Source organism: Spea bombifrons, chromosome 5 (assembly GCF_027358695.1).
Source record: "Spea bombifrons isolate aSpeBom1 chromosome 5, aSpeBom1.2.pri, whole genome shotgun sequence".
Lineage (NCBI taxonomy): Eukaryota > Metazoa > Chordata > Amphibia > Anura > Pelobatidae > Spea > Spea bombifrons.
In genome coordinates this window covers 82,445,980-82,461,211 of record NC_071091.1, presented here as the reverse complement: position 1 = coordinate 82,461,211, position 15,232 = coordinate 82,445,980, and the positions used below count along the sequence as shown (strand labels likewise).

At 45.0% G+C, this 15,232-nt stretch overlaps 1 protein-coding gene across 1 annotated transcript in view; it reads left to right on the top strand.

The window, feature by feature from the left end:
* The first annotated feature begins 9,627 nt into the window (after positions 1-9,627).
* NOL4 (nucleolar protein 4) overlaps positions 9,628-15,232 on the top strand; it is a 123,655-nt gene continuing 118,050 nt past the window's right edge. The window contains exon 1 of the mRNA XM_053466172.1: positions 9,628-11,081. Within this exon, the coding sequence (XP_053322147.1) occupies positions 10,824-11,081 (258 nt within the window). The 5' untranslated portion in view covers positions 9,628-10,823. The remainder of the gene's footprint in view (positions 11,082-15,232) is intronic.

The window sequence follows — 15,232 nt, the reverse complement described above, 5'->3', positions numbered from 1 at the left end:
CCCACATGAATCTATTGACTAAAATGTTGTGGGTTGTGTCTGGGCTATTCATCGATTTACCACACTCCAAGAGTCTCATTTTGGTGATTGTTCCTGCTCGAATGTCTTATCTTTTGAAACAATGCTGTAATCGGAGGTCTCCTGCTTGTCCTCCTGAGGAATGCTCAGCAAGATAAGGTATTGATAATACACTAAATTATTATATATTATTATTTTGGGTGTGCTCCAATTTATTGACAGAATGATCTCCATTACTTCCATTGCAGGTATGACTGGTAGGATAACATCAACACTCGTCCACCCAGCTCACCATTACTTTGGCACTCGTGCAGTGATACTGTGAGTCCTGCTACCCAACTGCGGCAAAGAACCTGTGCTAGTAAAGCGATCATTCCCTTTCCTGATGGTGAAGTTGAAGCACAGAGGCTTCTAAAGTCTGTTAGGGAGATATAACATGTACAGTATTTTTTCATGTAGGATTCTACGATCCCTGGTTAGACTCCTGAACGCTCACCCAGTAACAAATACAAATAATTAGAGTCATAGGATGTACTGATCACACCATGTAGGTGATCACACCACGTAGGATATACTGATCACACCATGTAGGTGATCACACCACGTAGGATGTACTGATCACACCATGTAGGTGATCACACCACGTAGGATGTACTGATCACACCATGTAGGTGATCACACCACGTAGGATGTACTGATCACACCAAATTGGGGATCACCACATAGGATGTACTGATCACACCATGTAGGTGATCACACCATGTAGGTCAGGGGGCGTCCAACATGCAGCCCACGGGCCGAGACCTCGAGGTGCGGCCCGCGTAAGATCAGACGTGGGCCGCACCTCGAGCCCTGCTACAACAAGAGCTCTGCTACTTACCTGTGGGAGGGTCTTTTATACTGCACAGAGGAAGCGGAACCCAGCAGAGTTCACGTGACATCACATGACTGCTCCAGTCCTGCTTCCTCTGTTCAGTACCAGAGAACGCAGAGGGAGGCCGCGCCCCCTGCTGAAGTCTGTGAGTGGCGTGGAGGAGCTGCAGTGCAGGCAAGGGGGTGGGGAGGGTGTTTGAATGAGTATATGAATGAATGAGTGTGTGTGTGTGTGATAGCATGGATGTGTAAGTGCTGGAACCTAGGCATGATGGGACTGTGATTGCTGTTAGCAATCCCACTCCTATCATACCAAGTCAGCCAGCACATGCTGAAACCTGGCTAGCTGCCCCCCTTGTGTATTGATGCTGCCAGCAGTATGGGGTCTGCACATCACTTACAGCCACCCTGTACCAGCACGTACTGGCTGACTTGGCATGATAGTAGTGTGATTGCTAACAGCAATCACAGTCCCATCATGCCTAGGTTTCAGCATTTACTGGTTGGATGTGTAAGTGCTGGAACCTAGGCATGGTGGGACTGTGATTGCTGTTAGCAATCACACTCTTATCATGCCAAGTCAGCCAGTACATGCTGAAACCTAGCTAGCTGCCCCCCTTGTGTATTGATGCTGCCAGCAGTATGGGGTCTGCACATCACTTACAGCCACCCTGTACCAGCATGTACTGGCTGACTTGGCATGATAGGAGTGTGATTGCTCACAGCAAGCACAGTCCCATCATGCCTAGGTACCAGCATTTACTGGTTGCCTGGGTATGATAGGAGTGTGATTGCTGTTAGCAATCACACTCCTATCATGCCAAGTCATATTGCTATTTTTTTTGTCCAATTGTGGTGTGTTACCTACTTTTATTAAAAATGTGAGTTTTTATTATTATTTTTAAAGGTGGGGGGTCATTTTCGGTTTTGGCTAAGTGAACCGTGAATGTTTTGGTCCAGAATTTTCATTTTGGTGTATCCCTAGAATAAATGGAACTATTTCATTTTTAATTATCCTGAATTTGTAGTCACAACACTTTCTAGGCCCAGAAATCAGTAAGAGGAAAAGTAAAGGTTTTGTGTCATTTACTTTATTTTAATCTGGATATTTTATTAAAGGCCATATTTTCTCACAGTGAAAAATAAGTGCGGCCCGCGCACGTATACAATTCTGATGAAGTGGCCCACTGAAGAAAAAACTTGGACACCCCTGATGTAGGTGATCACCACGTAGGAAGTACTGATCATACTGCAGGGGAACAGACAAATTATAGACAGGTAACAGTCTATACAGTTGTATCAAGCCAGCTAGTGAGGCTGTAGTGACACTTTGCAATATGAATGGAACTATACAGAGATTAGCCTCACTATTCCAGATGCTGATGAAGTTGGCTTCTTTTGTGGCCAGCTTCTCACTCACAGACGGAAATTGGCTTTTTATTCAGCCAGCTCCATATTTTTGGACTATACATTTTTATCGTACTAAAGGTGCAAGGTGCCACTAAATATACTAAATAATGAGAAAAATGATGACTCACGCTCAAAAGTAAAACCATCAGAATTTATCTTAATGGTCTTGAACAATAATTATCCTAGCTCATATATAAATATATATATATATAGGGTAGTAGAAGTATTATTCAACACTCATCTACAGACACCAGACAAGCCAGATGGCTTGTTTTTCCCCTCAGAAATCTCATGGTGCTTCCACAACCACAAGGGATTCTGGGTAGGCACATGCAAATAAGGTTAACAATTATCACCTTTGCCTCTATATATGTTGGGTATGCCTCTTTATCACACAGGTACATCCAGCCTGAGCCAAGCTGAATTTCTTATTGAACGATGTTATTCGGACCAATGCATTCTGAATTAGTGACCAAGGTCTTTCTCTACGATAATTATGTTCAGTAACATTGATACTGTTTCCAATACATCCAGAACCCCTCTGTGTCATACAAGTACATTTGGCCTAAGCCAAGTTAAGTTTCTCACTAGAAGATGGCATCAAATACCCAGACATTGCATTTCCATGGTTTTTCTGGATGAAATGTGTTTGTATGATACAGAAGGGCACCGAACGTATAGTTAATGGTACTAATGCAAATACAGACACACATTGCGGGTTATATATAAACCGTGACTTTATCACCATAGCAACCAATGAAGTGGTCAAATGAGAAGGAACATAAGTGAAACAGACTCCCAGCAGAAGTGGTAGAGGTTAACACAGTAGGGGAATTTAAGCATGCCAAGAGATAGGCACACTGCATTCCTCAATCTAACACAAGACTGAGGCTTGATTAAGATCTGAGTCTATAAAGCAGGAATAAATGCCGTCAAATTTTATGTTTCAAACATTCTCTTTTTTACATCTATTTTTTATAGATTTTTTCATCAATTTATTTATATTTCACATGATTAAAAATATTTCTATGCATGCGTATGTTGAAATGGTTTGATTACATGAATATGTTGAGTTATAGTTAACAACTGCCATATGGACGTCCCGGGTTGAGACAATTAATTTGGTATACATTAGCGAAGTCTGGATTTCGTGCCCTTTAACCAAGGATGTTAAATTAAAATTAAGCATGATGTGTGTTATATATATATATATATATATATATATATATATATATATATATATATATATATATATGCATCCTCAGTTAAAGGGACAAGATTATGCTATTTTGGGTAAACAAGCATCTTTTCACTTATAAACCTGGCAGCTGTTTCTCAGGCAGGGATTCATTCATCGGGGCTTTGTGAAGAATTTAAGATCATATATTTTAAGGGCTATGGCGATCTGGATCTTGGGATTTCTTAGCACTGTTCCAGAACTGGCAAACTCTAGATACTGCGGGCTGTTACATTCACTATGATGGGCCAGCCAGTTGCAGATTGGGCATTACTGAGAGATCTGTATTACCGGCGCTGTGCTCCATCCAGTGAGCGGTGTATCCACATCTCATACACTGACACCCGGCCACCTCACCCCCCCCACAAAGTGAAATGTCACTGCCTGTGATTCACTTTAACAAGATGTCTCTGACTAATTTATCCAGGTACCATGGCAACTTCGTTGACCTTTGTCAGATGCCATTCCCTCACCGGAGACACAGAGGAAGCGCTGCAGGCAGACATTACCCTAGAGGGTGCAGGTTAGCTCGCCTTACGGTTGCTGGTCTGGGATAACGTGAACTCTCACGGGATTTCTTTTATGCCCTAGGCTCAGAGAACCTCGTGGGATTAAAAAATTCCCTTCCCAAGGCAGATGTCCCCCGTCTCTCATTTCTTGCCCCAATAAGCAATAATTAAGTCCTCAGCTAATGATGTCAGTTGATCTGCTTTTTAAAGGCTCGACCCAAAGAGGTCTCCATGGAAACCCTTCATCAAATTACCCACCTGGATAAACCGCTTCCTGGCCTCCCCGGCACGCACACAGTTAAGCGCACCGAAGCGTGTATTGCGCATGCTCCCTGTCCTACATCCCTAAATGGGACAATTGTGTGTGTGACGTCACCAATCATCCGTCTCCACAGAAACTTTTGTTCCAGCCAGCCAATCGCCGGCCGAGGAAGGGAGGCAGCGTGTTAAAGAGACCCCGATTGTCTCTGTCCGAGGTGCTTGGGTGTTATATGATGCATGCGTGTGCCGGGTGCATGATATGGAGGCCCGGTGCCCGTATCACATATGTGCGTGTAACGAGAGGTCAGAGGTTACATGCAGATCAGTGCGGCAGGACACGTTCCGGCATTTGAGTAACACATGTGTGCACCGCTTTATAATGACAAAAATATGCTAAATGAAAAGTTTAAAGAACGTAATGCGCATGTTCCAGGTTTGACCTTACAGCTTCTGAGAAATATGTTATACCCATGCCTGTGGGGTATTACTGTCCTGGGAAAGAATACCCTGCACATACCCTGGGGAAGAAATCTACCGAAGTACTGCAATGTGTTTGTTTAAAATGGGAAAATATGAATATTGCAATGTTTGGCAACCAACTGGCATTAAAATGGTTAAATATAAAGTGTTAAAATGCCCCTAGTAAAATAAATAAATACTTTTGTTAGACACTTTTATTTCTAGCTAACATTGGGACCCAACTCCCTACATCACACTTATAAACGTCAGTCACATTTAAGCCTTATAACCAAAATAGATGAAAATGCCAGGCGTATACGGTGATTCCAAAATCAGGACAAACGCTGAAATATATTGTTTGTTTTTGTCATTTGCACTGCTTGTGTATAGTTTGTGTGTGTTTACACATGTGTGCCGGAGTGTATGTTGGAAAGGGGGGCAAGGGGCAAAGAAGGCACAGACAAGTTGTTTGGGGGCAATGATGGCACAGACCAGCTGTTGAATTTGGGGGCCCAGAGGTCTTTGGTTACGCCCCTGTTTTGGCATCTTGTATAATGGACTAATACAGCTAATCCATTACTATGGCAGATACTGCATATAGCCACATAAAGAAGGCATTGCTTCAGACCTGAGGAAGAGAGGAAAATTCTTGCATACTGCATTACTCTGGCATTTTGGCCTCTTATTGACATATTTATTTAGGTTTTTTTCGGTGTGATTTAGATGTGGAAATTTTTAGTGCCCCCTCAGTTTTGACCGTGGTATCTAATGTGTCCACCCTATAAGTTGTTCCTTGAGTTGCCACTAAATTCAAAGAGGATGTACAGTACTTTCTTTTTCACACGACTGTACGTCCCATTTACTGTATATTCCCTTATCTTGTAATATAAAAAAAGACAAAAGGACTATACACATTAACATTGTATATTACATATACGGTAGCTAATGGTTAGTAGTGTTAGTTTTCCATGTATAGCTGATTGGTTAGGTAAGAGTTAAATGTGAAGAGTGGCCATGCATTAAATGAGAAAGAGGTTACTACAGAACCCAGCTCTGGCATATGTTGTATGTACACATATATAGATACATGCAATATAAAGGAATAGTCTTTGTTTACCCATTTAAAAAAACAAACAGATATGTTACCCCTTCCCTGTGAATGACATATGACACATAAGAGAAAAGTGCAACAATTCCTATTAGTTATGATGACATAAGACCGTAGGGAAAGTTCGCAAGCAAGACAGATAATTCCAGTATTGTGCCATTGTGCCGATCGATATGCAGCATTGGCTGAGATGCCTGGGTTGCTGTGACTGCTCTCGCGTTAAACAGTTTGCATCAGTCAGGACAAGCTGCTCTCTCCCAGTCTCCCTCTGGAGCCACCCAGACCAGAGAGACTTTTGATCCCTATCTGCCACATGCCAAGTAGCATTTATACAAAGTGCAGTAAAGAGGCCAGGTGCGTGTCACTCCAGCATGTCTTATGGGCATTGATGCCCGATTGCAGGGCATCTTAGGCACTAGGCAGTACTTCAATGGCAGTAGCTCAGCCAAATCCTGGTCCTCTTCCATTCACTGTTTCTCAAGATCTGCCCCCTGTCCTTCAATGTCAATTAAAACTCCTGCTGGCTCCTGCTCTTTGGGATACAGTTCTTCCTCCTCCCAGCTTCCATTTGGGTAACAGTATTTACTAATTGTGATTTAGGGAAGGGGGTTTGGCTTCAGGGGTAGACTAACAATGGGTCAAATGGATCTTTTGCCCCCAGTGGCAAAGGCCCCTACTTGCTGCTTACCTGCTGTTGTGTTATTTATATACATGCCCTCATTGCACAACAGATTGCTAACAATGTGGGGTCACTGCTGCAGTAGGGTTATTTGCAGAGACACAGAAAGACTCCAGTTCTGGAGTATGATCAGTAACTGGAAGAAGCTTCTCACTTCCTGTCATGTGACAGGATTAGCTTATTTCTAAATGGTTCATTCTAAATGAACATATAAGTGTGTTTGTGTGTTATCATGTACAGTATGTATAAGGTTTTGTGTGTGAGCATGTATGTGTAATTGTGTGTGTGCATGAATGTTTAATGTGAATATGTACACATCTTGGTGCGTAAGCATTTGTGTGAGCATCAATGTGTATGTGTAAGTGTTTCAGTTAGTGCGTGTAAGCATGAGTGTGTAAGTGTGTGTTGAGTAGGATTACGCCTATGTAAGTGTAAATTTGTATTAACAAAGGACCCTTTTTTATCAATGTTGCCCTACCAGATCTTGTTGTTTACGCAAAGACGTATGTATCCATCTGACAAATTGAATTGTCTATATGTACACTTATATACATACCTCCTATCACATTTTATCATGGCACAGGAACACAGAGCTGCCCCATCATGGGCCAGTTGATCCCCTGACCTGCCCGTTGTGCTGTAAAATCGATATGTTACCTTTGAACACGATGGGAATTGAAAATCAGTGATAATTAGCATTGTGCGTGTCAATGTGAACACAATCTTCATGATCTCCGGTATAACAGTGTTTCTAGTTTCTTCACACACATAGCTATTCTCACACATACCTGTGTCGTTCCTGAACAATTCTACATACCGGTGGAGGCTTAGGTGATTTGCCCGCTGGCCTGTGTCACATTATTTGGGCATTAGGCAGATTATCCAATTCCAGGACTGTTCTGGGCGATCTGGTATGTGAAATCACCCTACTTTACATAGGAAAGGAATGAAGAGGGCTCTTATGGTAGACACTGGGAAAGATACCAGGTACAGTGTGGGTGGTGAGAGCGTTCTAATTCCAAGGCACAGAGTGTAGATTAAAGAAGCATCGTGTATTTTACATAATTGTCTCATTCCCTAATATTGGAGTCCCTACAGCCTCCCTTTGCCCTACAATGTTTAAATTACTTTGAAAAGATGTTTGACCCCACTGCTTCCATGATATGGCACTCTACCATATGTTATACCGAAACCAGCTTGTCTGATAAAGGGTGGCTGCTTCAGGTTTATACTTTCCAGGCTGATTTGTACTACCTTTACAACTCCTTACACCTACCGGAATAATTTACAGACTCATTTTACATCTAACCCCTTGGGCTTATGCTTGTCATTCCCTATTCCTTTTTTTTCTGCTGTGTGTTAATAGATATGAACACCCGGTATTTTATCCAGTGATCTCAGGACATTAGAGCACTATCTGCGATGTGTTCAGGTTATTGAATGAATCATATTTTGCATTGTGAAGGTTGCCAGACATTCTCAGCCAGTTTACTCTATGCTCTCCTCTTCCTTCGTCTTGGTTGCAGCAGTTTGATGTCAGCCTAAAGTATCACACCTATCATTCATGTATAATATGTTTAAAGATTCCCTGACCTGTATCGCTTGGTTGAAAATGTTCCTGCTACAAATCCATGTCAACTATATGAACAAGAATCTATAGCTTTTCTATAGGCCTTATAAGCCTGGGGCTTCTGTAGCGCTGCTTTGTATCTTACATTTGTAGACTTCCCAGGTCCGAGTGAAGTAGAGTGCTGAGATATGATGTCATATTCCAGCATTCCTCTTCTCGCTGACCTGCAGAGACTACTAAAATGAGGGAAAGCGCAACCCCCCTCACCGCCTTGACCCTGAGGGCAGCTTTGATTATGGCTGCAGAAAGCTTGCACGGTTTTGCTTCTCTTATTTCTCTTGTCTCTACATAGTAAAGAATGAGGGCACTGGCATATGATGTCATACTTAAGAACTCTAAATCACTATTATAGCTGACTGGTACCAGAGAATGAAATGGAGAGAAATCTTGCAGGAGAAGCTCATTGGGACAGGTCAGTTATAATGCACAAGGGAAGATGGGATATTAAATATTCCATGACAACTCATTCAGACTCACAGTTTAGTGAATAAACACCACACATTTCCAAAGATACATTTTACTGTCACAGGTTCGCTCTTGCAATGTATTATTCTAAAACGACATCCAAGTGTGAGTCTGCATCCTATTGTATGAATATGTTGGCCCACTAAAAGGTATCACAAATTACTTTTGTCTCTGCTACCCATGTAATTCCTTTTAGATTGTAAGCTCAGAGGCTTCATAAACCCATCATTCTTCCCAGGAACTTTTTTATAAAAGTACCATAAGGTTAGATTAGTAGCTCACAAGCAGGGTCCTCGCCTCCTATTGTATCTTTATGTGTAAATGTATCACTTATACATATGTTAACCCCTATATTTAATTGTACAATGTGTCTGACTTAATAGGACTGTTGCCTAAAACTTTAGAGCACCCCTAGTACGGACAATAATCATTTGATGTATATAGAGCCATCATATTCTGCAGCACTGTACAATCACATGAAATATGCCCGTTCATACAGAAAGAGACGCAATTTTTGTTCGTGCTCAAAAAATTCATTGTGTCATGCAGGGTGGGATGTGCAGTAACGGGTAAGCACTTCAGCATGAAATGAATGCCAACCCGACCGTGTTATCTGCAGTGTGCCCAGACAGCTCTACAGAACGCTCTCTATACACGCCGCTTCTGCCCGCTGTTCTCACCTTTCACCACTAGGTGGCAGCAGTATACATGTAAAGCGTCAAGCAGCCATTTAAAGAACACAAGGAGTCAGGATCTCGGTCCCGGGCCGGCTCCAGCCGCCGTGAGACCTCCCAGTAAGCCCAGTACACACTGGGAACAGGACGCATTGGCCATTTTGCAAGAACTGGGACGAGGAAATTCTATGCGGGGTGGAAGGCACTCGTTATCACTTCTCCCCGGCATGCAGACAGAACAAAAGGGGATTTAAGGGGGCCAAATACGTGTGCACTTGCCTCTTATCCTGTTTAACCCCGAAGGCGCCGGATCGGAGTATAATAGGGGATTTACCAGCTTGCCCAGGGGTCTGTTCCTTGCCTCGTGTGATGGGAGTGAATATCATGAAGGAATACCTGCCTGCTGTCTGTGTGGCTGCGCGGATGATCTCCAAGGGGAACAGCTTGTAGTTTCACATGGGGCTATCCTGTTATCTGTGAGAGGAGGATCAGGAATAAACTGCACCAGGCGGGGCACAAAGCCAGCCATAGGAAAGCGGATCCGGGGCATTTACCTGCAGCCTCTCGTAACGGGATCACAGGCGGAGGGCATCCCGTGTCATCCCTGTGCATGTCCATTTATCTGACTCACCAATCAACAACCCCCTACTGGGGCTCATAGCCTGCCTACTACCCCCTCACTGGACCCAAACCGGGATGACCTGCACCGCCTGGACACTTTATTGCCGGTGTCTCTGAAATACATGGACTATATTTGTGCGCATTTCTGGATGGGATCGGCCGGGATCTGCTTCTCTGTCCGACGTCTTGAAGGATAGACAGGAAGTTTGCTGGCTGCTCTTTCATCACCCAGAGGCATCACTCACAGAGTGGGACAAAGAGCCCCATCAGCAGCAGCTGCAGCATCGCAGTGTCCTTCCTCCTGCACACTAGGCGTGGGGACTGGGGAGAGGCTGCTGCCGGGATCCCTTCCACCTGCCCCATACAGCCAGCAAGGGGGGCAATTGTGTGTCATCACAAGCAAGGAGAAGGGGCTCATGCCTGGAGGGATCTGGGGCAGATATCTGGGACTGGTCGGGGCAATTAGCTGCTAGACAAAGCTTGTGTCATCGCCAAATCGTCCAGCCCTCTCTGGGGGTAGCTTTTTACCGGAGCCATCGGGATAACCCAGCCGGCTGAGCAGAAGGGAGACTGAGCACGTAGAAGGACAACAAAAACATCTGAGACTACTCCGTGCCTCCCTGCCCCCACACACCCTCACCCACCCAGCCGGCGATTGGGCACACTGAAATATTAATATCGGCGGTGGGGGGGAGTCATCACATCGATTATCCCCTGCAGTGTCCCTCCTCCTCATCACCACCCCCCACCCAAAAAACAAGCCCCGCTGCCCCGCTGCTCCGGGACCCCCGTCTCCCGGCTCATTGTGGAGAAGCGGCGAGTGCACAGGTGCAAAGTGCGGCTGGAGGAACCGGGCCGGGCTGTCTGCTGGTCGCCAACATGGAGAGCGATCGGGACATGTATCGCCAGTTCCAGGACTGGTGCCTCAGGACTTACGGGGACTCAGGGAAAACCAAGACGGTGACCCGTAAGAAATACGAGCGGATCGTGCAGCTCCTCAACGGCTCGGAGTCCAGCTCCACGGATAACGCCAAATTTAAATTCTGGGTCAAATCCAAAGGCTTTCAGCTGGGCAACGATTCGGACGAGGTCAGCCCCGGAGACAAGCAAATGCTGTATGTGCCCGTCAAGAGCACGGTGAGTGCATGGGCTTGATGGGAGCAGGGGTGGGATGGGGGTCCGCGGCACGGGTGCCGTGTCCCCGCCGGCACTGGGTGGCATTGCCTGGCACCGGAGCCCGGGCAGGCTTTGTGCTCTCCGCTGCCCCTTTCTTTGTGTTCGCGGTGCTCACACATTGCCCCGAGTCATTGTGGTCCATTGGCCAGCACAGAGCATACAAAGGGGCAGCTTTAGAAACCCCGGCTCGGGCTGTCACGATATGTCATGACATAGGCATCGCCTGGCGCACCGTCCTGTCTCTCTACTCACCCCTCCCCACCCCCTTTCTTCTTCGTCTTTTTTTTCCTCCCCAGCCAGCCCATACACTTTGGATTTGTCTCCCCAGACAGACTCGGCACAATCGGACGTGAGTCTCTTCCATTATCCCAGTCCTGATGGCGAGAGCTCCATGTCTGCTCCCCTGGCTGGGTGCCAAGTGTGGCGCTGGCCCTTTTATGTGGGGCTTTCCCGAGGATCATTGTCACCAGCGCAGAGCATCCCAGCGGCAGCCGGCCCCACACACTGAGCATGGCTGTCGGGTCTGCTGCCGGCCGGCGCTGTGTGCTGGGATGATGGGGATGGGAGTGCAAGGTGCTGGGATGATGGGGATGGGAGTGCAGGTGCTGGGATAAAGAGGAATGGGAGTACTGGCATAATGGGGAGGGGAGTACTAAGTGCTGAGATAATCGGGATGGGATCACTGGGTGTTGGGATAACGGGGATGGGAGTGCTGGCGTAATGAGGATGGGAAAACTGTGTGCTGGGAAAATGGAGATCTAAGTGCTGGGATAATGGGGATGGGAGTACTGGGTGCTGGGATAACGGGGATGGGAGTACTGGGTGCTGGGATAATGGGGATGGGAGTACTGGTTGCTGGGATAATGGGGATAGGAGTACTGGGTGCTGGGATAACGGGGATGGGAGTACTGGTTTCTGGGATAACGGGGATGGGAGTACTGGGTGCTGGGATAATGGGGATGGGAGTACTGGTTGCTGGGATAATGGGGATGGGAGTACTGGGTGCTGGGATAATGGGGATGGGAGTACTGGTTTCTGGGATAATGGGGATGGGAGTACTGGGTGCTGGGATAATGGGGATGGGAGTACTGGTTGCTGGGATAATGGGGATAGGAGTACTGGGTGCTGGATGATGAGGATGGGCATGCTTTTTGCTGGACTGCGGGTGCTGGATGGTGAGACTTGGAGTGCCACTACCTGCATGATGGGGATCGGCGTGCTGCATTATGAGAGTAGGCGTGCTGTATTAGGTGCTGCTGAGAATAGGCGTGCTGGATGATGAGGATAGACGTGCTGTGAGCTGGGACGATGGGAGCAGCAGTGGAGCTGGATTAGCAAGCAGCCATATGACACAATAAGTCAGAGCACTGCCTGCCTGCCTGCCTGCCTGCCTGCTGAAGGGATACTGCGCTGCTCTCTCATGGACAGTCCCTGTCAGAGGGTGACAGTATGGGGACACGAGAAGGTTAGCTCAACTGCTGCCATTCACATAATGCTGGACGGGATATTGTATGCTTAGACCTAGATATCAGATTTTATCTGCTCATTTCTAGTCAGTCTCTATACTCTTCTACCGGCTAATATTACAGAGAGAAGCCGGGCCATGCACCGGTGCCAAAGTACACACAAGTCTATATATTGTGTACTAAATCCAGCTTACCAGTGACTATTAATACTAAAGCTGAAACTTTCCATCACTTCATCACATGCTGCAAAATCATACTTTTCTTTGAAAGCAGACACCTTTGGACAGCGATCACTGTTCTTCTTTCTTAATTAGCCTGATTGCTGGAAAGCAACATTTTGGTGCTGATTTTCTGGCGCTGTCAGTCACAGTTTTGAAAGAAGAGAATTTAATTGCTCGCGTTCAGAGACACATCCTCTGTGTGATTATACAGATAATACATTAGTAAAGTAAGATCCCACATTTTTAGACTGAAAGGCATATCAATCCATTGATGAATCCATTGCTTTAGCTATAACAATTCGCTTTACAAAAAGAGTAGCCAATATGTGGAGTTGACTTCCAGTGGAGTTAGTACCGGCACACACAGTAAAGAAATTGATGAGAATAAAGCTATCCTAAAGAATACTTAAGTCTTTCCAAGAGGGCAGACTAGATGGGCCAATTGTTTTTATTTTGTATGATTGCAATCTATGCATTATGTGTCGTTAATCATTGACAAACGGGACACTGCAAATTCATGGACTACCGTATTTCTTGGGTGCTTTCAGTGGTAGGTAATGTGAAAGAGATACATGCCGTGATGCTCAACCATGACGGAATTTTCATTTTACAAACTATAGTCGATTATTGTATTTAATAAATGGGACAAAACCCTGGTAAATGCACATTTAATACATTCTATTCTGTATATGTATACATGATGTATATGTCCAGAGTCAGCGTGTGTATTGCGACCTATGCATATGCCCTTATGATGTGATCAGGGATATACGCTGATCCCTATTGTCCCCGCGCTCTGATACCTTTGTGAATAAAGTAAGGGATACAGCGTGGTGAGGTCTGTGGGCAACTGCTTGACCAAACCTGCATTCATGAGTCTCTGGTGGATTGCGCATGGTACCAGAGCAGATTTTATTCTTGGCTAGCTTAATGTTTTAGTGATATAGAAAATCCAGGGCTTGTTCCGTGGTGGGTTCCATGACAAGCCAGATGAAGGCCAGCTCTAGCGCCTTGGCAGAACTTTCTCCGTCTTGGTGCATATTAGTATCCATCATAGCATTTCGAGGCTTGCACTTGTTTAGGATATGAATTATGATTACCACGCGGTGACATTGAAGAAATATGTGTAAGCTATCAGGTGCACTCCGTGGAATGAACGGCACATAACTGTGGTGGAATATGCCATAAAGCAGCAGGGACCGTTCCAGAACTTTTGGCAGGTAAATTATACGTTTGACGTTGGGACGATGACCCATTGATGCTAGTGCCAAGATACAGAAATCTATTGAATGTGGAACATTTAGAGAATTCTCCATCAGGCCACCAGTAACTTGCTATAACCTAAAATACTGTTGAGAGAACATCCCGCTGGACCACATTTTACTTATTTGTGCTACATGGGCACTTAACCCTTAAAATATCAGCCTGGTTACTATTTCCACCTATACCACTACACTAATTAATGGCAGAAACTGCTTTGTTCAATTCTACATGTATGCGTCTAAGGGGTACAGCTATTACACGGTGCTTAATAGGTAAAATCTGATGGTAAAATCTGTGGATTCCTTTTAATCTTTGACCCTTTGTTTATTGCAGATGTTTTCTTTCTTCTTCTTTATAAGATTTAGCACTGTTTAGTCTGGTTCGTGTATAATCTCTATAGGTGGTAGTATACCCCCATGATCTCCATAATGGCCTTCCCTTCCAACATCACAGGATGACCTTTTGTTGGCACACTTCTCTTTATATGAAACATGCTTCTTCTTATTTTGTAGTGTTTTGTATATTTGTATTTGTATCCATTATATTCCACCTCTTCATTTTACCACCAAACCGTCTGTCATATCTGGAGTACAACTTTATGTTTTTTCCCCTCTTGGAGTAACTAAGATACATGCCTCCCAAAGACAACAAAGATTGCATATAGCGCCACGTTCTTTAGTATATGTGTGCCATTTCCTTACTCCATTTAATGTACTTTCCATGTAATGTGCCACTGTGTGTATCTGTGCTATAGCAGACATCTAGTGTACTTTTCCTCTTATGGTGGGTATGCCATCCACTGTACCAGCCCTTTACTCTGTGTAGACCATCCAGCGTACTTGCTCTTTACTCTGTGTATACCATCGGGTGACCCCAGCCCTCTGTTCTGAGTCTGCCATTCTGTGTACTATGCCGTCACTGAGGGTATGTCATACTGTGCCATCCTTTGTTCTAACCCTTTACTCTGAGTATGCCATCCTTTGTTCTAACCCTTTACTCTGAGTATGCCATCCTTTGTTCTAACCCTTTACTCTGGGTATGCCATCCTTTGTACTAGCCCTTTATTGTGGGTATGCCATCCCGCTACTAACTCTTTACTCTAAGTATACCATTGGGTATACTAGCTCTTTATTCATAGTATGCAATCCTGTGCACTAAGCCT